General features: G+C 37.1%; 1 protein-coding gene across 1 annotated transcript in view; it reads right to left on the bottom strand.

Moving 5' to 3' along the window:
• SEC63 (SEC63 homolog, protein translocation regulator) overlaps nucleotides 1–24,080 on the bottom strand; it is a 59,274-nt gene that overhangs the window by 21,953 nt on the left and 13,241 nt on the right. Inside the window, exons 2-10 of the mRNA XM_082301920.1 lie at nucleotides 19,482–19,581; nucleotides 18,531–18,645; nucleotides 14,724–14,836; nucleotides 12,352–12,413; nucleotides 8,947–9,005; nucleotides 8,157–8,207; nucleotides 5,517–5,625; nucleotides 2,921–3,015; nucleotides 193–325 (exon numbers count right to left, since the gene is read on the bottom strand). Coding sequence (XP_082158046.1) covers nucleotides 193–325; nucleotides 2,921–3,015; nucleotides 5,517–5,625; nucleotides 8,157–8,207; nucleotides 8,947–9,005; nucleotides 12,352–12,413; nucleotides 14,724–14,836; nucleotides 18,531–18,645; nucleotides 19,482–19,581 — 837 coding nt within the window. The remainder of the gene's footprint in view (nucleotides 1–192; nucleotides 326–2,920; nucleotides 3,016–5,516; nucleotides 5,626–8,156; nucleotides 8,208–8,946; nucleotides 9,006–12,351; nucleotides 12,414–14,723; nucleotides 14,837–18,530; nucleotides 18,646–19,481; nucleotides 19,582–24,080) is intronic.

Here is a 24,080-nt window from a genome sequence, read left to right as displayed (position 1 = left end):
GCTGTCAGGAGAGCGAGTAAATGCTAAGTAAATGTTCTAAAGGGACATTAAAGTTGAAAAACTAAGCAGCCTGAATAGAGACTATTGAGCAGAGATCCATTCAACTCCTTATAGGACAAGAATCAAAAGCAGTGTAGCATGCAGCATCTTGCTCTGTTCCCAGTAATATTCGATTAGGGGAGAAGCCACTACCTTCTTCAAGGACCTCAGGAACTTGCACCCGGGCAAGATGAGTCAACAGCAGAACTCTGGCTTTCAGACTGTAAGGGCAGGTGAGAGGAGGCTCATTCTTCTTTAAATTTATGCCACCAATTTCTCTGATTAGCTAAAATAAAATAGTTAAAACACAAACAGTTATTTTGTTGCTAAAGACAAGCAAATACAGGAGAACAGTTCACAAGGGAAAAAAAAGTGTGTTCACAAAAGGAAGAGTTTAAGTAACTTTTCCTTGGAAATTTCTGTAGAGGTGAACATTAGCCATTTTTATCTAAAACCCAGCTCCAGAAAGTTAAGAAGTGTCTTTATATGCCTTTTTTCAATGTGGGAACAAGGGGTTCATAAAGATTTGCATTCAAGAAACTTGTCTTATGTAGTGATAAGTAAATTTGTCTTGACAGGTAAGTATTTTTAATATCTAATTTTATTGCCAAGGTTTACTAGATTCAACCATATTTCTAAGGCACTTACATTGAACTTAATATACACAAGCAACAGCATCACCTTGAGAACCTTCACCCATCTAAGACACAGTAAACTTCCCTAGGAAGAATTCCAGGTAAAACAGGAAGGAGGCTTACAAGCCTGAAATCCCTAGTGGGCTGAAGATCAAGTATTTTAACTTGTATATAAACCACATTAACTTAAAAAAAGCATGGTGTTCTTTATTCAGGATGACCTTTCCTGATCCCCACAGGACCAAGACCCACAGTTCAAACACATCTGAGTAACAGAAGCTCAGATAAAGTAACATCAGTACACAGTCCAGAAGCTTCACTTTTTAGGTCAAAAAGTTACCTGAGGAGAGATAAAAATTCCAAAATCTCAAGACAAAAAGAAAACTTTGGGTATCAACAGCTAAGCTACATCAACCTTTGACCAGTCTTTCCCCACACTTGAAAAAAAGATCTCCTGACAAGAAGTTTCTTAAAAGCACATCCTGGTGTAACCCCAAACCAAGAGCAGTAAAACTTAGAAAAGAGAACTTTGTGAAAAATGGTAACAAAGATCATGGCCCCAAAAGCAGGATACACAAGCAGAAGTCATTAGCAATACCCTTCTGTATTGATGCTTCAAATAACTGTACTGCCATAAAATCAAAAAAATAAACCCCAGATGACACTGATTATTGGACCTTTAGAAAGGGAACAAAATCTGTCATAAAATGCAAAGTCATGCACTACAGCTTGGAGATGGGAGCCTGCTAGCTGAAAAAAAGAGATATCTACAATGGGAAAATCCCAAAAACTTACTGATCCCACTCTAGTTGTACTAAACCACCATATAGAACAGCTGTGGACAAGAGCATGCTGAAAGTCATTCCCAGCAGAAATACAGGAACAGTAGTGCAACTAAGGCACTGTTAAGACTTAACATAGAATACTATGGACAATTCTAAGCAGATAAAAAATACTGTAGAATTTAGAAATCTATCAACTGGGAACAGTACCCCATTCAGCACACAGCAGGAGGGGAGAAATGAGTCTTTTGGAAAAGACAGGAATGAAAGACAGCAGCTTTTCTAGTTTAGCAAAATAAAGACAAAAAGATAACTAATGGGCTATTCCTTCTGTCTACAGATGCATAAGGATACACGCAGCAAGAATAATTTAGACTCCAGAATAGTGATGATAAAAACCAAGGATATAAATTGGTCACAAACAAGACTTCTAATTACTAGAACAGCAAGTTCTGGAACAGCTTCTCAGCAGGATATGGTTACAGAAGGCTTGACTGCCTTTTAAATAATGAACGATTAAATGTAAAAGGGCTTGCAGAATGCCAATGCTGGCAACAGCATGAGAGAAGAACCATTGATCCAGGTGATCTTTTCCAGCCTTTTGCTCCCATTGCTGAAAAACCCCACTTTACTGCAATTTCATCTTCTACTCATAAAGTCCACAACATGATAAAAGAGACAAAGAAAATTAAGTAAAAGAAAACAGACTGAGATATCTCTTACGTTTAGGTCATGTTTAAAACATGAAAATTTAATCGTGTGCATGCAAAGGTTAAATCTCTGAGACTAATTCCCCCTCTTTTTGCCAACTCAAAACATTTTCATTGGAGCATTTTGTATACAGTGCTTTAAACTTCTTAAAATCAAAGTGTTAGCTTCTGATAAATAAGACTTCCTAAAACTCTGCTAGCAATAATTATTTTCCACAGTATGCATTTATGGCATCTCTGTTGGAAACACTGAATGGAAATGAATATAAAAGGTAACCAGAGTGGAACAGATATTCATGGAGGAATCTTTACAATATTTAAAGACATTACTAATTCAGACATCAGATAATAATTTCATTTTACTGTTAATACACTCCACCAGATCTGTGTTAATGATTTAAAAGAACATCAAATGATCACCTCCTCATATCAATACTCAAAATCTGTAAAGACTAACACTTTAATTTCTTATTTACTTTACCCCTCCCCAAAAGCCCAGCGCAGCAGCCTATATACTAAACCAATTCAATTTAAAATAAGCATTAGCACAGTTCATGTTATCTTTTCTCTTAAAAAAGTTTAGATCAAGTCTAGTTTCTAATTCCTATTTCTGAAGGAATACAGTCGCCTCCCTACAAAGTTAATGCCCAGAGAATTATGAATTCGACTTGAATTCTGTCAGCTGGTCACCTAAAAGCAACGTCTCCCTCTTCCCTTGAAGGGGTCAGTTAAAACAGCTCTTGATACAACTGACCTGAGGTATCTGGATGTTGTCTGCTGGTCTGCTCGTTGCATCTTTATTGTACTGAGGATCAAATTCAGATGCCCCTGCTAAAACCATGATAAGTCCTGCAAAGATAATTGGAGTCAGACAAAGAAAATGTCAACATCTTAAGCCACCAACTAATTTCTTCAAAACCTTCCACCATAAAACTTATTCCCATTCCTCCCCGCAACAATTATGAATATCCATGTTCTCGATTAATGTTCTGTTCTGTTAATGGATAAGTTACTACTGCCACAGGGCAAAGGAGGCAGGAATCAATGTCTGGCACAAGACAAAAGAGATCATTCAAGGCTCAATTTCGCATGGTATCAAGTCCAGCATTTGACACTAAATGTCTTCAAAAAAACACAATTAGACTTCATTAGGACCAGCAGACATCACTGCACAGCAGTTTGACTACTTCTGCATGCTCATAGAACCATTCCTCTCAGCAATCCATGTGCCTGCAGCAGCACGACAATGTGTATAGAAGAGGGAGGCAGGAAGGATAAAATTCCAACTCCATTTTCAGTTCAGTCAGCATTGAAAATTCAACAGAAAAATTCTTTTAATTATTAGAAAAGCAGTTCAATAAATAATCCTGCGAAAAAATTGCACAAAGATGATGGACTGCTCTTTTCTTAATGTGATTAGGAAAATCCATATTACACAAAACATTCTGTAGTGTAATTAAAATGAAAGCCCTAGACAACTGGATATTTTAGTCTCATTGTGAGCTTTCTGCTCATGAACACATCAGACCCCTCAGCCATAGACAATCAGAGAGAGCTCACAATCATTTGCTCCAGTTAAAATAACTTTTTCACCAGTAGTCACTCCAGCTTCCTTCTCAAATTTTGAACAAGTGCTCTTATGAGCAAGTCAAAGTTATTTTTGCCTACCTGCACTGCCAAGTGAATTCAAACTACTAACAGTGAGTCAATTCACTGAGCATCAATTTTCATTTCCACGCTCAATTATCTATTCACTTCCTCAGCACAGCATATTGAAGACTTTCAGATGACTACAAGTATCTTCCCATTATTTAAGATCAACAACTTTAAAATTTCCTTTCCTGGAGATTTACAAGTTTGTTTGTCCTGAAGCCTGAAAAAATACCTTAAAACCAGGCAAGTCATGCAGATTTGTCTCATCATTTCTCTAGCCTGTTTGATTACATTTGCTGACACTGATATACCACACTACAATGGAATTCACAACCAAGCAAAAGCCTTACATGATCACTGTGTGGTTTGTCTAAGCCACCTCAGCTGCACCTCAGTTTTCATTCAGACTGCACAACAGACTTCAACAGAAAAAACTGACCTGCCTCTGATCCTAGAACTACCTAAAAGTGTTAAGTCCTTAAATAAGGTCACATAAACCTGAAGTTAACTTTTTAACCAATCTGTAGGAGACACAAGGCAAGCCTCTCAAGGCTGGGTTCTGAGCAAGGTTCAATATGAAATAATCTACTACCGACAAGTCTGGAGAAAGAAAGTGATCTCCCTAAACTTCTAATGTCCCACCTACTACCCCAGTTCCTCTTTTCTCACCTAGCTGGAGAGGGGAAAAAGCATAGGAGTATGACAGAGTATAAACCGGTCTGAACTAATCCCACACACAAATCCATGTGTCCTGTGAATAGAAGGCTAACATCTTTCCATACTCTCATCCCCTACACCTCTTGGATCATCTGTGGAGCATTTCTGCTCTGTAGGAAAAGGATGGATCAAGAGCAGATTTCAGCAGTCTTCCAGCAAATTTAAAGCTGAAAAACAGCGCAATTCAAAGAAGTAAGAAAATATATTTATGAATCCTCTTTCAGAAGGTTTTGGGGATTCTTCTATTCTGCTTTTCAATTGCTCTGAGCATGCAGTCTAGTTAAATCCAATCTAGAATTACGGAGTACTGTGCCAATTCTTCAGGCCCTTGCCAGCCCCCAAACTGAAAGATACAATTTTGCACCAATGTAATACATCTACAGTTTTTCCCAGAAAAATAGGGGGGGGGGGGGGGGGAGTGTTATTCCTTTGAAATAAGGGAGTAGACAAGAAAAGTAAGTATATTGAAAGCTACAAACAAGTAACAAAGTAACATGGAATTGATAGCAATTTTTAAAGAGAAATTTAGCTCTCTATTCTAATATCAAAAACCCAGAAATACTATTTCATTTTTTATGCACATAAAAATTGTATGAAGCCCTTAAAAAAATTCCAAAGCCTGTTTTGTTACACTAACAGAAGAAAACACAGAGAGGTTGGCTCCTACTGGCAACTGAGGGCTACAGGCAGGTCAGTATGTTTTTCCCAACATACAGTACCCCTTTTTCTTTCTTTTTTTTTTTTTTTTTTTGTTAAATGTATAGATGGACATAAATATAGATCTATACAATTCCCTCTCCCAAATATTTAAGTCTTCTTACAGAGTATTCTTCGCCTGCGACGGAATTAAGTTTTAAAAACACTCTAAAGGAATGAGAAGCATGAGAAGCTAACTAAAGCTTATGAAATAGGAGTATTTTAACGTCACCAGAGTGACACTTCCAGATGAACATCTACAGTTCAAGATGCCTTTTACTTACGCTTCATGTCCATGTTCCGGGTTTTATAGACAAAATATGTATATATTTGAGTTGTCCGAATGAGAATCTGATCTCCACTGTATCGTATTGATCGGTACCACCAGGAACCCTGAAATATTCAACAAGAACAGACTGATGTCAGCTACAAGGAAGCATCAAAACAGCCATACTGCATGACCTCATGCAGTCAACAACCAGGTAACTCAGCCCAACTGATTTTGCCTATGTTGAAGTTAACTGAATTTCAGAAAGGAGAAGGAAACAAAAAATATTTGCTGACACAAACTTTAAAAGCACACTGATAAATTAATCTGAGAGAATCTAATGTTAAACATTTATAAATGACCTCTAGCCTAGAGAATTTCCCCCAGCATATACACCTGCACACATATACACTGCTTGGTTTATTTCTGGTTGTTTTAATCAATTCACTAAACAGTAAATTCACTCAATTTACCACTTTCTATATATGATGTAGTAGCTCCTTACAGTGCAACACAGCACTCAAACCTAGTTTAGGCAGACCAAGATCAAACTGAGAACAAAGACATTTCTTTCACTATGACAAAATTTGCAAAATAGTGATTTAAGTCCCCTGATCAGAAAATGCTTTTCAGAAGGGGAATCTGGAGGTGGCATGGGGCCCTTGTTGTAAATTCAGAATTAAGCCATACACCTTCAGGTTGACAGAAGAAGTTTTCCAAACCTTCAGCAACACTCTGATAATTGCCTAATCAGCATTACACCAGTGACTCAAATTACAGAACTCACTCTACAGTGGTTGTACCATCCAATATATTTTCAGAAGAATGTTGTGCTGGGTTATAAACTACAATCTGTTCATTAAACTCCTCCCTGTAAGCAAAGCTCATTTAATATAAGAAAACACATCAAAGGTACTCCTTAATCTACTGTAAAGTTTACCGTAAGCAAAGAGCAACAAGCAGTACAGTAGTAAATGATGCTTACTACAATTAATTTAATAATAGTGAATTCCCCCACTATAGTAAGAATTCTGCAATCTACTTAATTATTTGGGAAATGCTCAAGGACTAGCTCCAACAAATTTTTTAATAAATTAAGCTTGATTCCTCCATGAATAGATGAACCCTGGCACAAAACAGTACACAACTTTCTACAATGTTTTTCTGCATTAAAAAATTAACTATAATCCCATAGTTATCAAATATTTGTACAAGTACAGGTATTGGAAGAAAAATGTAACTAGCCAGTCCAAACCTACATGAAAAAGGCTGCCCTAACTGCTTCTACAGATACAGCTCCTGTCTCTTGCCTTATGTACAGGACATTATTTAGGTCAGTGGAGGTCTGGAAAGAACTTATCTTATAAAACACTTATCAGTATTTTCGTTTTTCTTTAATCTGGATTCAAAGGGTGGAAGTAGCCTTCCTTTATTTTAGATGCCCATCAAACATAGGATGACTACACTGTAGGGAACTTCAGCTACTTCATTGATTCATGAAAGAAACAGGCCCATTAAAGGCATGAATTACCTTGTATGTCTACTTTAAAATCAAATGATAAAATAACTTGCTCCATAAAAATTACTATTCCTCTTCATTGACTATAAAAGAAATTTACAGCAACAAGTGAATGTACAAGTCTACATCTGGTATGGAGCAAGAAGAGGCAGACTATTTTTCCTGTGCTCAAAACATTTCTTTGTACCAATAGCAAGGCTGTTTTCCTTTCATTTGAGCTATGATAAACCTAGTATAAATCACTACAAGTATGTGTATACAAAAAAGCATCAACAGACATCAACTGAATCCTAAAGGGAAAGGTATGAAAAATTTTTGCACCCTGGATTTTAAACTTTTTATTCAACAGCTTGTTGAAATCACCACATTTAATCTTCTAAACTGAATCCTCAATCACACAGAAAGACTCAAAGGGAAGGGATAATGTCTCTCTGAGTCTCTGCACACAATGATGCAAGCAGCTGCCAAGACCTCAGGACACTTTTTCAAATGAAAATCTTCTCAAGAACATGAGGGGTTTTCAGTGTCAGCGTTCTGAGTCTTGCTTCATGCCATACCCCAAACGCACAATCGGTGGATAAGGGACATGGTTCAAAAGCAATACTGTAGGGTAAACCTGAGCCCTGAAGTAACAATCACTTAGCAATTGATTCCTCACACAAAGCAATCTCAAGGGCAGACATCTCATGGTGTACAGAAGAACAACAAAAACTGAAGTTATGAAAACAAAGGCAGCCAGGAAAAAACAAATCAACCACCTGTTCCACCGGCAGTAATCATTCTAGCACCAACAGCTAGAGACATCTCAGTCTTGACTCTACTGTAACACCAATGAATATCCTCTTGAGCTCATCACCTCAATTTTCTTGCAAAAGAAGCTACAAGACAAATTACATAACTTAGCAATTCTTGTGATATGTAATATTTTCCCTGCAGTCCCCTCTCTATCATGGCACTGCATTTTTCTGGAAACTCTACAGCAGCTATACTTTTTTCACGACAAAAGAAAACACCACCTTTTAAAAAAAAGCTCACTTGCGCTCTCTAGGAAAGGTAAGAATGAGCAACCCAATGTCTAAGACAGCTTTGTTTACAACTTGGTTACTGAGAGTAGAATATTAATCAGATAACACTTACCACAACAACTGGAAGAATAACCATAAATGCTAGTCCATATACAAACAACACCTACAGAAAAAAGGCAAAACATACTGTATTAGAGACTGTGGCTACTTAATACCACTCTTGTTTAATCTTTTTTCTAAAATACAGTCAAGTAGCACTACCACAAGCTTACTACAAATTAACACAAGCTTACTGCATAATAGCTGTCATTATTTCTGAAGAGCAACTTACAAGTAATATAATTAGGTAGGGCTTAAATAAGGAGTATCAGTTTACCGTGATTCACGAATGAATCAGTTTTAAATGATTCTCACATGGTCACAGGTCAGTTTCTTTAATAATTAAAAAGTTGGCAGCTAAACTGTGATGCAGTGGACAGACGATTAAAAGAAATCAAGTGGTTAAGAAAAATACCTTGCAGCAGCAAATGCAACAGGAAGAACATTTAAATACTGTATGATTAGAGCATCACTAGCAAACCAAACGGAACTATAGAAACACAGCACACAGCTCTAAATGTATTTCCTTGCAAGAGCAAACACTCACTTTGTAGCAGGGGTGACCACAACAGAGCCTCATTATCATTGGAATGAGATCCATCCAAACATATTCATACTTTGCTCTCAAAGGTTAGATTTAAGCTACTCTAATACTTATGACTCCTGAAATTTGCTTCGAAGATGTGCATTTGGACCAAAGTATTAACGTGTTTTGACTAAAAATGTGCAGTATTAAGCAAATTTTTTTTTCAAAAACACTTGAAAGTTCACCTTAAAATCTTGAGCTAAGTAAGCTGACTCACCAGAATTGAATTTTTCTGATCCACAATCCAAGCTGGCAAAGCTATACCGAAACTTGTAGCTGCAGGATTAAAGAAAAGAAATCCACTATAAAAACGTTTCTCAATATTTTGAAGTCGTATTATGTCTAACAAACAAACAAAACCACCAACCCACAAAAAAACCCACCATGTTTATTACTTCAGTAAGAAAAATTTTAACAAATATAGCAAAATCAAGCAACAAATTAGAAATACACCAAGTATGCAATAAAATAAGACTTAAATCCAACACCTGAAATACCAAATGTTTTAGCTTAACATATTGCAGTGAAATAGATAGGCAAGATTTATTAATATATATATTAAAAAATTTCACAGGTTGAAAGATTTATGAGTTTTGCATTACAGAGTTTTCAGCAGTTTAAACACATATAGTTTAGTAAACAAATGAACTGCAAGAAAATGGTCTGAGCAAATAACTTCTGTGTGAAGTTCTATTGGTTTGTCCCTCTAACAAAATGTTCTAAGCTGCAAACTGTAAACACAAAACCCTCTATCAGTACAAATTTGTGTGATTGGTAAGAAAGAAAAAGGAACACTTCTCAATTCAAAAGGAGTTAGGCTACAGAAAATAGAAGACATGAATCTCTAACATCTCCAGCATACAGATCTGAGTAGAGAATAGCATAGAACAGTTTGTCTTGAGACACTGGTGATAACAAATTAAATTTTGCAAACACTATCTATCCCAGTACTAAGAGTTCTAGGAAACCAGCGGGGAGAAGAAAAGAAAGTAAGACTTTATGGACCTGCTTAAAATAAAAACAACATGCCTTCCTTAATACTAGCAGTTGTCCATGAGGAGCAATGCCTCAAATAAGGACAGACTAGGATCCCTATGTAATTAGGCACTACACTGATGCTATCTCCAACAGATTGTGACAGCCATCAATTCAGATAAACAGTTGCTATACACAATCCGAATGTGACTTCTGTAAGTTGAAAATTACTATTTGTAATTACCAAACATCTGACAAGCCTGACCATACCTCAACCTTAGGAGTTCAACCAGATAATACCCCATGAATTTACCACATTGAGTTACAGGAAATGCCTTGCTCTGGAGAAGGAAGGTCTCCAGACTCTTATCTATTAATGATGATGGATTTTTAGAAGAATCTACTAAAAATCTGTCTTTTACTGATGGAATAAATTTCAGTTTACTACAGTATTTTTGACCTTTAGGACTGTAGCTTCAAACTATTCCACGAACAGAAGTAGTTCAGTAAAAAAACCTCTTTCTCTTCTGGTCTGAGAGTCTCCTTGCCCCCCACTCATGCTCACTGAGCTGAAGCACTGGCAAACACCAAGGGAAAACAGGCTTTTAATCATAAGGTACTTTTAGTAGACTATCTTCAGATAGTCTGCTTTTAGTAGACTACTCTCCAGATCCCTCTCACCTGTTTGTAAACACTCTTTGAATGATTTTGCCTTTACTTTTAGTAAAGGAGAAAGTCATGCAAATCCAAAAAACTCTTGTTTGCCTGCCTCTGGCCTCACACTGCCTCAGCTGGATAGAGAGGAATGCTGCTCCCTGTTCCTCTGTGCTGGGCACAGAGGGTGGGATGTACCACATCGAACTTGGCTGGACATGTCTAACCCCAGATGTGCTTCATCTCAGCCCTGAAAATACCTCTGTGAGGGACTGTATCCATCCTGTGCCTATACAGAACTAGAAGACTAGAGTACATAGCTTGGGTACATGTTTTTACACCACAGATGTATAAATAAAGAGAAGATGAATTTCACTAAATTAGAAAACCCCTCACACTTCAGTGTGGAACAAGCTTAGGGAATCGAGGAGGGAGAGAGAAAATTTCAGGGACTTCTCCCACCCTTCAGATGTCTCAAACAATGAGAGGTCTAGAAATAAACCAGAGAATTCTAATTCCACTGTAGTCTGAGGTAGGGTTTTCAGAAGAGCAAGAGGCTTAACGCTCATAGTACAAACTGCTACCCTGCCAAAAAACATTTCCATTTGCCCTCTGGGAATCCAAAGTCTCTTAGGTTTGTGCAAGCAATCACTAAGCCAAGCAAGGATCTTCGTGCTTTGTAATTCTCAAGTTTTGGCTGAGTTTTCTTTTGAAGAGACAGCTTCAGGTCCATTCAAGGACACTTACACAACTGCCTAACTTCAAATCCTATGCCTTGGCAACACTAAGAGAGTAGCTTATGGATGTGAAAAACAATTTAGCACCCAAAAGGTCCTAGGAAAGCTATTAAAATTTACGTTTTGCTGATATTGTGACAGCATTTCTGAAGAAAGATTCTATCTGTATTTTGTAGCTAGAGGGACAGAGACCTCTTATTTGCCAAGCAAAGGAAGCACTAGAAGCTAGGAGCTGACAAATCTGTTACGCTATAAAACACAGTGATTAAAGAAGCTGATCTACCTCCTTGGTCCATCAGAAATGCCTTTGTCAGACTGTGATTTAGTTGGCAAAGCTGTTTTTTTGAAGGAAGAGGGAAGATTTTCTTATTTCTTTGAAACACCAGTTCAAAGGCTGGGGTTGGTTTTTTTAACTTTAAAAATTAATGCTCTGTGTTGGGTGGATATAATTCAGAAGAATTTACAGAACAGATGACAGAGTACCCTCATGTCATCCTGTAACTTCAGAATTAAGTTACAAATTCCATTTATTATTTCCAAGCTGGCTGTAACTCATTCCACACAGATATGTTGTGTAACTCGCCCTAACAAATGGCAGGTTTCCATTCTGCCTGTAAAGAGTACCAGTTAGAAATATGCAACGTTTTTCCTTAGTAGGCCACTTAAACAATCACTAAGGTGTTTTACAAGCAATTCACACAACTGCAAATAGGGGAAAATTATTAACTTCCAGTCTTAAATTTGTTTAGCTTGGATCACCTACTGTATAACTTTGACACACCATCATCAGGATTATTTTCACGTAGCTACCTGCCCAGAAACAATATCCCTACGTACATCCTTTCCAAGTGTGTTTATTGCACTACAGCTAGGTTTTAATTTTTCAATATACATCTCTAGTATTTGACCATAAATACCAAGAAATGTTTAAAATCAGTTTCTGCTAAGCAGTATTCTATTTTTTGCTTATACCTCCATTAATATTGGCAAGTCTCTCTAGATTTTTACTGAAGCTGACTAATTAAAAAAATCCTTCTTTTTTAAGAAGTTTGAGAACTGTGAAAGCCAACTCTTTCCTGCCTTTCCCTGCCATCACCCCCCCAGAGCCAGTTTCACAAGAAAAAAATTGGTCAGATGCATTGCCTTAATCACAGCAGAAAGTTATTATATAAAGCTCTGCATGCTTCTTGACTGATGAGATATTACACATCCCAATGTACAGTGATTACAGGACTTCTGTCATTCATAGTTGTTACCTTGTGGTCCATCTGGATTACCGAATTCTTCCCAGTTTTTTCGTGACTCTTCATCGGTTAAACTAGTTACAAGAAGAGATATTAAGTTAATACAGAAAACATTTCTCTAAATCATTAACAAACAGAAACTTTAAAATGTGGCAGTCATATTATCCTCTAGAGGTGGTTTGGAAAGCTAAACAGCTTCTGCTATTATTTTGTACGAAATCTAACAGGAAATATTAGGAAATACTGCTGCATTCCTCCTTGATACACAAATTCTTTAAGCACTCTGACAGGAAAAGAAATCAGACACAGAAGATGCACACGCTGGAGACAGCACACTCACATCTCCCTTTCATGACAGCAACTGCATACCCATCAGCACACAATATTTTTTGATGCCAGGTTACAGCACAGCAAATTTTGAAAGACAAAGGTTGAAACTTTTCTTTTTTTTTGGAAGGAAGGTAAATATGGAAGATGAGTTGATTGATCAGAAGTAGTCCATATGGGCCTTTATCTTATTCTAGACCTTTAGCCTTTGACAGCCTGTGTTTGGTTGTCGCTGTTTTATTTTTCCTGGAAATCTCTACTTTCATAATTTATTTCTCTTTTATTTAATAGGACACCACCTCCTAAGTCTTACAGCTTCTGTGCCTGTTCAGTAATGACAGCTTTTTGGCAATTGTATGCCACCTCAACAGAATCCCTGTTACTAGGAGGAAGAATACTGCTTTAGAAAACGGAATACCAGGCATTCACTGTATTTTGTCTCACATAAGAAATGCAGTGAAGTCAGGCTTCTCCTGATCATTTCTAAGTCTCCCATTTGTTGACAAGCAGACTCACCAAATGGGCGGCTTTAATATTCTTTCAAGACAGCATGGCTAAGGAACTTCACCGTCATTTACCTCATAATATACCTCTGCCATGGCCCTTGCTCTAGTGTTTGAAGTACTGAACTGCAGCACCAAGTGTTTGAGTACTGGCTTGCAAAGCAAAGAATTTAAATGTTTCAGGAGTTCAAAAAAGGCATACCAGAATTTCCTACTGAAGAGATTTTCAAAGTGATACAGATGTGTTTAAGCAAAAAGTATGATTTCCAGCCTGCTCAAGCAAGGCTTGATATTGGCTCTCCTTCCCACCTCTTCCCAAACAGGGCTCTCAATCAGTAAGATTAACCACACACACAACTGACTTCAAGGCAGAAGTCACCAACTTCCTAGGTTCTGGGATGATGTGACTGACCCAGTAAACCTCAATAACTGAAGAAGTCTCAGTGGGGATGGGCAACAGTGACATGCTGCGAAGCTCTGCATGACCACAGTGACTCAGCACATCTGCTGCAAAGAAGTTGACTCCACCTCAGCACAAAGGGGACACAAAGGTGGCCTTTGTTTTACATAAAAAACCTATCAACACCTGAGGGGATCAACTGGTGGTATAAACATTTCTCTTCGAGTGCATTAAAAAAGTATGAATGTTTCAAGTTTGAGACATCAACATGGGGGGAGTAAATACCTGGCTCAGTCCAACAGAGTATAAAAACCAGACAACTAGAATTCTGAAGAGAACAATGGGCTCCACTTGGCTTCAAGCCACACATGCCTTCCCATCAGCACCGTGACAGTGAGTGTATTAGAGATACCTGTAATGGGAATCCCACCAGTATTGTGATAGACCTGTGTATGGAAATGCCTGTATTTTGATTTCCTTTATACCAAATTCTAATATTAGACATCTCTCAGATACTAAAAAAAAAAAATGCTGCAAGAGATAAGACCATAAAACACTCTAGAGGAAAAGCAGATTCAAGGACTCAGCTCTTAAGAACCACACAGGTAATACAACACAGTCACCAAGTAAAAAATCAGGACTGCAAGGCAAGCACAAATGGAAAGGGACAGGGGTGAGCTGAGAGAAAAGAGTCAGATCCAGAATGAAACATCCTTTTCACTGGATGGAACAGTTAAAAGTACTGTCTTTTACTCTTTGGCTTTACCACCAGGTAAAATGAACAGCTTATTTATTTTCTAAGCATCACTTCAAAACTGCTGTCACAGAGTTGGCTGGTTAAAAATCACAACACCCATTTTGACCTTTGTCATCTTTAAGATTTGATATGTGTTATACTGGAAACACACTTCCTAGCTGACATGAAAGTTAACACAAAGAACTAACACCTTACAGCACTCTGACAGGTGCAAAACAAATTATCCTTCCTAACTTGTACAAAGCAAATACACACTGCATGAAGACATGTTTGGCTTTTGTTACATATCTGAACACACTTTTTCCTGCCTGCTTAGGCTATCCTTGTTCTTATTGTAAAGGCTGTCCTCCCCATAATATCATGATTCCCTTTTTTCATAAGCAAAAAAGAAACTTACGCTGCATAGGCCTTAGCAATCCTCATGAACATAACTTCATCTCCTCCTTTATCTGGATGGTATTTTAGGGATAGTGCACGGTACTGCTTCTTTATTTCCGATATACTTGCTCCCTTCAAAAGGAAAGGTTTGCATTTATTAATAAATACCTTAAATAAAATTCATTCCTATATATAATCCTAATATACATTGTGTAGTATTTTTCTGAACCATTCACTGAAGAATTATATTCTAACACAGGATCATGAAACTACATATATATATTTCATGAAAACATTATTATTTTTCTGGTAACATTATAACCATTATGTTTTTAAATAAAGACAGCAGTCACAGTCTAACTAAAAGACATTCAGATAACAGAATATTGGGGGTTTTTTTCTGGATTATTTTGCGTATCCATCCATAGGAACAAAAAAAAAAAAAAAAAAAGAAGGATTTCTTATCTGTTTGATGAATCTTAAACATATTCATGAATACAAGGAATTCTCACTTGCAATATTCTTCTATTTAAGCCAGAGTTCATAGATCAAGTATGATGGTCCACTTGCAGCTTGTATGCAGAAATAAATGTCAGTCACCAGAAACAGCAGATTTCCCTGCCACTTAAAAATGCCTTTGACTAGAATCATCCTACCCATAAATTATTTCAAACTTCTTGAACAAAGGGAATACATTACCTATACCTGAGAAAGATTGATTTTTTTTCTACTCCAGCATGCTGTTAAATGCCACCAACACAATCCCCTGTGCATTAACTTTCTGCTTGGACTGTGAACTTCATTACTCAAGAAAACCCATAAAACGTTATAGTAAGTTCAGCTAAAGCTTTTTCTATATGTTATCTGTTAAGCTTCACACCAGAATTACCACAATACTTCTCAATATTTTGTGCCAGAGAAGCCTAGCATGCTGACCTTAACTGCATAATAAAGACACAAGAAGTTATTTACAGATGACGGTACTGTTTCAATAAATTTAAATCAGAAATTAAACTATCCTGAGGCTTCACTTGCTGTTACTTTATCTCACTTTATACAGTCTGCCATATTCCAACACTATTTTTCAACAGCATGCCTGCCTCATTTAATGCACAGGATGAATTTACTTCATTATAAATTAGCCTTCAACTGAAAACAGGTGGTTCAAGACTAGATGAAGAATGCCAGATAAGGAGCAGAAGCTAGAAAGCAGGGGGAAAATAAAAAAGGACAGTAAAAAAACCCCAAGCTATTTGAGTAGAGATGTGTTTTCATGGTTCACATGAATGCTGCCTGAAAAAAACAAAACTAATTTTTTCTCTCTGACACAGAGGGTGCGTATGATCCCTGATAAGTTGATGACAAGCCTTCCATCTACATTACTTGCTTACTCCTCATTTTCCAAAGCCAGGCTACAGAGGTTAGGCCTGACTTCCAGTAGTCTTGGACAGCTGGAGTCAGTCTGCTTGGAACACAGAGCGCGACTATATTAAACACTTGCAAATAAAAGAATAATTAATGCCCCAATTGTCTTACTTAAAGAATCAAGTTTATAATCACTCTTAGCTTCATCTTTATGCCTTGGATCCCATCTCTGAAACTGCAGTACAGATACTTATTAAATAGATCATTAATATCTGAGCACCTTATGTATTAGTGAATTCAAGTGATGTGCTTCAAAAAGAGCTATTCTATGTTCAAAACACACTGCTGATATTACATATAAAATCAGGTGTATGTACATTATCTTCACTTTGTTGGTGCTGTGGTTCTTCTCTGGAGAAAAAAAACAGCCTCTTGTTATAAACTGATATGCTAACATAAAATAAAAAAATAATCTTGACTAGAGTGTGAATGCAAAGAAGAAATGAATTAGCGTGCATCAAAACTTTGAAGTGCTTGCATCTGCAACCATTTTAAGTTCAATCTTCAATCATTTTTTAAGTTCGGGGGGGGTTTGCCGGTGGTTTGTTTTTGTTTTTTTTTTTAACAACAATAACAGTTCCATCATCTAACTACACTTCAGCATCTGTATCACTTCATCAGCAGGGTTGGCAACAACTCTCAAAGTTCCACTTGAATGGTAACAGAAGAAAGCTGCTAGTTTTCACGTAGTCCAAACTAAAAGTCTTTCAAGAGATTTAAAAGAAATTGCCTGATAGCAAGAAATACATAAAAGAAACACACTCTGAAATTTTGAACTCTTATTTTGAGCCCTACTTCAACTATCTATTTTCACCACTATCTCTTCATCGCCCTTTTAAGATCTCTGGCATTCATTCAGCTTGTCCTTATGACAACATGCTCCATCCCTCAGTTCTTGAGTCATTCCAGAATTAGTTTCTTTGCCTGCGTAAGTTGCATGTGTCTTGAGCATGTGTACAAGTTTTCATCAATAAACACAAAATTGTAATTCACTACATACATGCCTTTCTTTCCCCTCTGGGTTGCTCCTTGTAGAAATTTCCCAAAGATAACAAAGGAAAATCCTGATGACCTAATCCCTAGCCTGATTTGTTTAATCAAAGTTAACCCAGATATATGAACATTTAAACTGCATGGGTCCAACAGATACCATTCAACAGTAAAAATATGTATTGCTCCTTCCTATGCATCAGTGAGAGAATCAAGTCAGCAATCAGTGAGTCACAGAGGAGCTGAGCAGGGGTTGAATTGTAACTTGGCTCTAGACATGACAGGCAGGTGTTCTACCTGTCTAGCTAGAAATAGGCTACAGACTACTTAACCTGCTACAATGGCTTTCTTAGCACAAGGTGCTGCTTTTCTCTGCTGACAGTCAACACCACTTAAAGGCAAGAGATGTATTTGCTGATGTTCACATACATATTAAGCTCTCTCACACTAACAATATACATCATGTTTAATCAAAACAAGTACATTCAAACCTCATTCATATTCTTGTGCTGAGCTGGATCCACAGTGTACTTTCTTCACTCTCAAGAGTGAAACATACCTCAGACTCCAGAACTGGAAAGATGACTACTGTTATTCAAAAGCAGAGCCTTGGATCAGGAAATAATTAACATAAGCAGAGAATCTGCTTGAGGTATTGTGGTTAAGATGAAGAGAAAGAGTTTGACAAGACTAAATAAGAGTTTACAAGAAGTTCAGAAGGTCTGTCCTTGGGATATGTAATTTTTTGCATCCATTTTGAATCAGTCCTTCAGTATAAACAAAGCACTGCATCTATTTTCTAGATAAGGACTATATCTTTTTTCATCCCAGTTTAATAAAAGTATAGGCTGGTATCACTGTTTAGAATTTGTTACTTGCATTGACAGATACAACTGAGATTCAAGCTAGCCTGCACTACATCAAAATGTGCATCACCAACACCCTTCAGTGAAACCTTTCATTTACAAGGGAAGTATTGTTTCGTACAAAAACTATAAATCAAATGAATTCACATTCTTGTTTATACAGTTTCGTCAGCATCCCTAGAAGTGGCTATTGAGAAGATTTACACAGGGCATACAAACAAGATTTTTTTTTGTTTTCCTGTACAAAGAGCAGAAAACAACATCAGAATAAGATTCAAAATAGATTTTAAAAACCCACCTTGCTACATTACTAGAATTTTGAAGGAGCTAGATACAAAAGTTATAAATTGGTACACATACAGGCAAAAAACACATAACAACTGACTTTATAATATGCAGCAGCAGCTTTCACATGCCAAAAAAGAACAAAAACACTAGACAGATTCATAAACTTACTTTGTTTGAAAAAATAAGTCTAAGATTAGACATCTACACACAGAATATACAGTTACAGTAGTAGACTAGTGAAAAATGTTATTACTTACAGGATCCAAATGTAACACTTCATAAGGGTTGTATTCTTGATACTCTCTGTCTGTTTTGGAAACTTTGTATGCAAGAAACAAAAATAACGCCCAGCCAGCAAGGAGGACTATTTTCCTGTTCGGAAGAAAGGGATTTTTTAAATACATAAATCCACTAGCTCTAGCACCATTCTAATAACATTAGAAGCCATTTAATAACACTCTTCAAGAAACAGTATTAAAACAATAAGAAACATTAAAGCAGGTATTAGCATTTCAGTTTTAATACCACTTTTTCTCCTAGTTTTTAACAAGGACAATCCACTACCACAAAGCCTCTTTCTGTTCTTTAACTGTCTGTCCTCAGCAGGCATACATTAGTATTTCCTATTTTTAAAGGACAATTTTAACTTAAACCTAGACAATGTGTTAAAAGAAAAAAAAAAAACACAAAAAGCTGACACAGGGGCATAACAGACAGCAAAATATTTTGAGGGTGGGAGCAACAAAGACCGGATGGATATAAAGCCATATACCTTCAACATACAAAGTCATTATTCTTTTCTATTCGAATATATATGTTCACATGCTAAATATTTAAATCAAAAAAATATCACTAGCACCACTAATTTCAGTGAGGAAAAATTACTATTTTGAACAAATAAACACATTGTTTACTTCTTTTGTTTGGTTGGTTTTGGGGTTTTTTTTTTGTTTTTTTTACAGCTGAGGCTCACTGGTCTCATTTATCAGATCTTTATATAGGACAAACAGCATACATCTTGATTTCAAGCCCTACTAGATAATAATGATTACCTATTAATTATTCAAATACAGCAGATTGCAAATGTCTCTTTAGTGATGCAAAAGTAACTAATTCCTGCTGCTTTGATTACAAACCAATACATTTTTATTTTCAAAAAATAGTAAGAATTGCTTTAATGGAAAGTTGTGTAAATGAAATGTACGTACTTCACTGTCGGAATTATGTTCTGCTGCGGTTTTAGCAGTCGCAAGCGGTACCACAAGCATCTTCCATACACATTCCTTATATTCTTTAATCGAATTTGTTCTATAAAAATAGAGATTGTGATTAACCAAGCTGACAAAATGCAGAACAACAAACGTGCTTACCTCACCCCAAGCAGGCAGTACAAGGTCAGTTGGACGACTAACAGAAGGTCCAGCATTACCAGAGAAGAGAATGCTTTTTATCCACTTAAGTGACGCTGCACATGCATAAACATAAGATGTTGGTCAGACTACTCTCTCTACCTAAAAAGAATCCATTCTATTTTCCATATGCCACATAGTAACCATCACATGTGAAGCCAGCCCTTGTCTGTCTAACATGCACCCGTAAAATTTGCTTCTGCCACTCAACTCCTAAAGTTTCTCATTTCAATATGTTTTTCCTACATACAGTAGCTGACAAACGAACAAACAAACAAACAGAAACCCACAGGCAAACTGGTGTTTGTATACAAATAAAGAGTACAGCAAGAGCAACAGCTCCTTCCTCAATTCAAAATATGATGCATTTTCTTCCTCTTTGTGACATCTGCTTTTATAAGCTGCCTTTTTTCCCTTTTTCTGCTGAAGGGGAAAAGGAAGGAAGATTAAGATAGCAGCTACTCATAAGCCATGCAGCTCAGTAATACATGCCCTTGGCAAGGGAGTTCTCACATTAATGACAGTCAACAAGATTTCCTCCCATAGTCCTTTCAGGACAGGAAGGGGCTGGAAGGAAGTTGTATTTATACTGTCAAACTCACCATGATGAGGCATGGAAGCTCTGTTAAGAGAGCTTTATTGTACTTCAGAGCTAAACAGGACCAACTTAGTCTTGGTCAACGAATTCTTTTATACTATGAAAAGTACAATGGAAAGCAAGTAACTTGTACAGAATTTCTCTAAGTACTGAAATTATATGTTATAATTAAACTCCTGTTTTAGTAACTTGTCTATCCATAAACTATGCAGTCTGACCTGTAACACTTCTGAAGTGAGGATGCCACTGTTAATTACCTTACTTTCAAAAGAATAAGATCACTTGGTCCTTTTCAGACTAAAGGAGAAGGAATCAAGACTACAGAAAATTCATCCAGTGTCAACACACTTAGATATTGCTGGTGAACGAAATTTAAAAGACAATAATGAATTATATAAATACAGGAATTATATTAACAACTTTGATCCAAGGCACATGTCGGTCATAATCTACTAAGTCTTAAATCTCAACTTGGCACTTTTGACCAGGTGATGCCCTCATGGAGTCACAGAATGGTTTGGGTTGGAAGGGACCTTAAATACCATCTAGTTCCAGCCACCCGGCTATGGGCAGGGATGCCACCCACTAGACCAGGTTGCTCAGAGCTCCATCCAGCCTGGTGTTGAACTCAACTAAAATAACAGTTATGATACACAAAGACATTTTTATTTGGCTGATTTCTAAAAGGTAATAGTGGAAGACAGTGACAACCTCTGTTTAGTTATTCTGAAGGTGTTGGAAGGTGGGATATGGTGTTGATCTACTCGAATTTCTAAGCAAGCACACAATTCAGATGAAACACGTAGAATTCAATTAGCAATCACCAAACTCTTTGAGGCCAGAGAAACATGACCATTGTGCTCCACATCAACCATGAGTTCAGATTTAAGGCAGGTTAGATGTGAGCACTGGATGGTATTTCAAACTCTGGCTGATTTGGCAGAAATAGAGTGGGAACTCAGATGACATGTGGCCATCCATGAACTGGTAAAGCAGGTAACTATTAAAGCTTGCACAGACACGGTACCGGAACCAGAAAAGAAGTGTATCAGCTTAATTCTGAACTACCTAATTTTACAGAGTATAGCTTCCCCAAAACTTTATATGACATTAAACAGTTTGATGCAATTCCTGTAAAGATTATATTAGTAGTTCCACCACCCCCAAAGACAGAGAGTGATAATCAAGGATAATTCAATCCCCTGCACCTGATTCAACTCTTGCCATGCTTCAAAATAAGCTTCCAAACTTCTTTAACTGTCTTGGGCAACAGATAAACTGCACAAGTATTTTGCAGCTCTCCTGATCTGCAAAGATTGTTCACAAACCTAAAACACAAAACTTTCAAAACAAAAAAAGAATATGACTAAAATTTGGTTAAGCAATCCCCCACTAAGTTTTACTTTTGTAAGATTTTAGAAAGCAATGTGAAGGAAAAATTCAGCAGACAACAGAAACATTGAAAAAACTCACTCCCTACCGGTAGAATGTAAATTAATTTGGCTTTTTGTCTTTGCTTTTTGTATTTTAAGACAACAATTGTGGGAGATCTGTCTTGGTTCAAAACTGGATCCATCACAACCAGAACCTAATTGTTACTTAAAATTAAATTACAAACTTAAAGCAAAACTAAAGAGACAGAACTAAACAAAGAATAGGTATTTCAAAAAAAAAACCCCAACCAAACTTGATGCCATTAAAGACTACACTCACAATTAAGTCATAAGGATGAAAAAGCTTTGCAACAGAAACAGGGAAGAAAGTGTTCTGAAGGTTTTAAATGGTCACTGGACAACTATGAGCCATACTGCAGTGCTTTTATGGAAAGGTTAGTGATTATACTTGAGTAACTCAGGCATCAGAAGACTCACAGAAGACATGTGTTTAAGCCTAAATCATTTGTTTCAAATACTGTCAGTCAATTCAGTTGTTTGGTGCTGAAGCAAGATGAAACCAGCTCTTCATCAGTTCAACCACACGGACCCAGACCAGCACCTGAGCCTTTTAGTGGTTTTGCTAGGATTTTGCAGTTTTAACAAGCTGCTGTGCCTTGACTTCAAAGACCTATGCCACAATGCCCCACTTCTCAAACCTGCCAACTGTCCAGCCCTCCAAGGACCAGATGACCCTCTCCTTTCCCCACTCTGCATCCTCCCTGCAAGAATTGCCAGTACCTTCTACCTTACCATACCAAAAGCCTTCCAAAAATGCCCTAGAGGAAGGCACCTTGGAGAAATGAAACATGGTTGAGCAAGATAAACTGAAGAGCTGGCAGAGAGTCAAATAAAAATTAACACTAAATGTAGTTTACAATAATCTCTGAATTGAGGTTTTGGAACAGCCTTCCAGTATCAGCTGCAGAAGATATGTTTTGTGACTAGTCTGACAATAGCATCAAAAGGAAAAAAAACCAAAACCAACAACCTGAGCCACGCAGTATGAGCAAAAATTAAGCCTTCTGAATACTTGGCAAATGGAGTCCTGGAACTGCTATGCTGCACAAGGGGATCTCTTCAGCCAAACACCAAATTAAGGCACGATGCTAAGTAGCCATTGCATTTTTTACACATGCATCTGAACAACTCTGGATCAAATCTAATCACAGTTGATCAAACAATATCAAAGCAAAAGCATCCTATTCATCTCTTTCTGATCCTGGGATGGCAATGGTCTCATTTTACTAACAACCCCAAAAGGAAACAGGGCACTAAAAAGGTGAATGATTGCTTACAGTTATCTCTTCAGAACAGATAAAAAGAATCAAATCCTACCCAAACTGAGGCTGAAGTCCAGACCACTCAAATTATTTGGAGCTATCCTGAGGCACTTCCTCTGTCATATGTCATCATTAACACATGTTAATTTGTGGAATTCAAAAACAGGCAGCTACTTGGAAAAAGGAGGAGCAATACAGACAGCATAACTCCCAGTTTAGGCAGAAATCCTAAAATGGCAAAACACCATACTAAGAAAGCTATATTCCTACTGTATCTGGGAAAAACAAGCTTCCTGTTTATTTACAAACAAAGCCTGCAACTGCACCAGAGAAAATACTTATCTTGTAAGGAAGACAGTGGTTGCAGGAAAAATAAAAAAGAAAAAGAGAAAGGAAAAAAGGAGAGAGCAAAATATTACAAAAAAAAAGAAGAAGATAAAAATAGAAAAAGAAAGTTATAAAATGAAGAAAAAGTTTAGAAAAAAAAGGAAAGGAAAGACAAAAAAAAAAAACCAAAAATAAAACCAAAAAAAAAAACTCAAAAAAAACCAAAAAAGGCTTGCAAAGGCCAGAATACCACATAATTCCTGCGCTTAACAAAGGCCGCAACTTATTACTAATGAGCAAGTTGTGAATAAATCATATCTTTTTTGCTTTGTCTTTGTCTGACTAAAGGAGCTTCCTTTTTACACAAGTGGATTTACCATGCCACAGAACTGGCACACTGCCCTGCAATATCCTGCAGACCCTGATCACACTGGAGTAAAATACCTTACATACTGCTCAAGGTAAAGCTTTGCAGTGAAATATCAACTGTTCCTTCTTTGGATTTTAGCTCTGGAATCCATATTCTGTCAGGGGAAAGAGGTTCAGAGTTTTAAAGGCAGACAAGAGTTCTCTTCTTTCTTCTCAGTCCAGATCATGGCTTCCCATTACAGCGTAAGAGTACATCACACAACATCCTTTGATACGGGATTAAAGGGAGATGAGTGTGTGGGGGGCGGGAGGAAATGCATTTCCTCTAGTCAAAATCACTTCTCATTCGATAGGCAAAATCCTTCACAACAGTGAACCTCTCCTACAG

This window comes from Coloeus monedula (genome assembly GCF_965178545.1).
Source record: "Coloeus monedula genome assembly, chromosome: 2".
Classification (NCBI taxonomy): Eukaryota; Metazoa; Chordata; class Aves; order Passeriformes; family Corvidae; genus Coloeus; species Coloeus monedula.
This window is presented reverse-complemented; position numbering and strand designations above follow the sequence as displayed.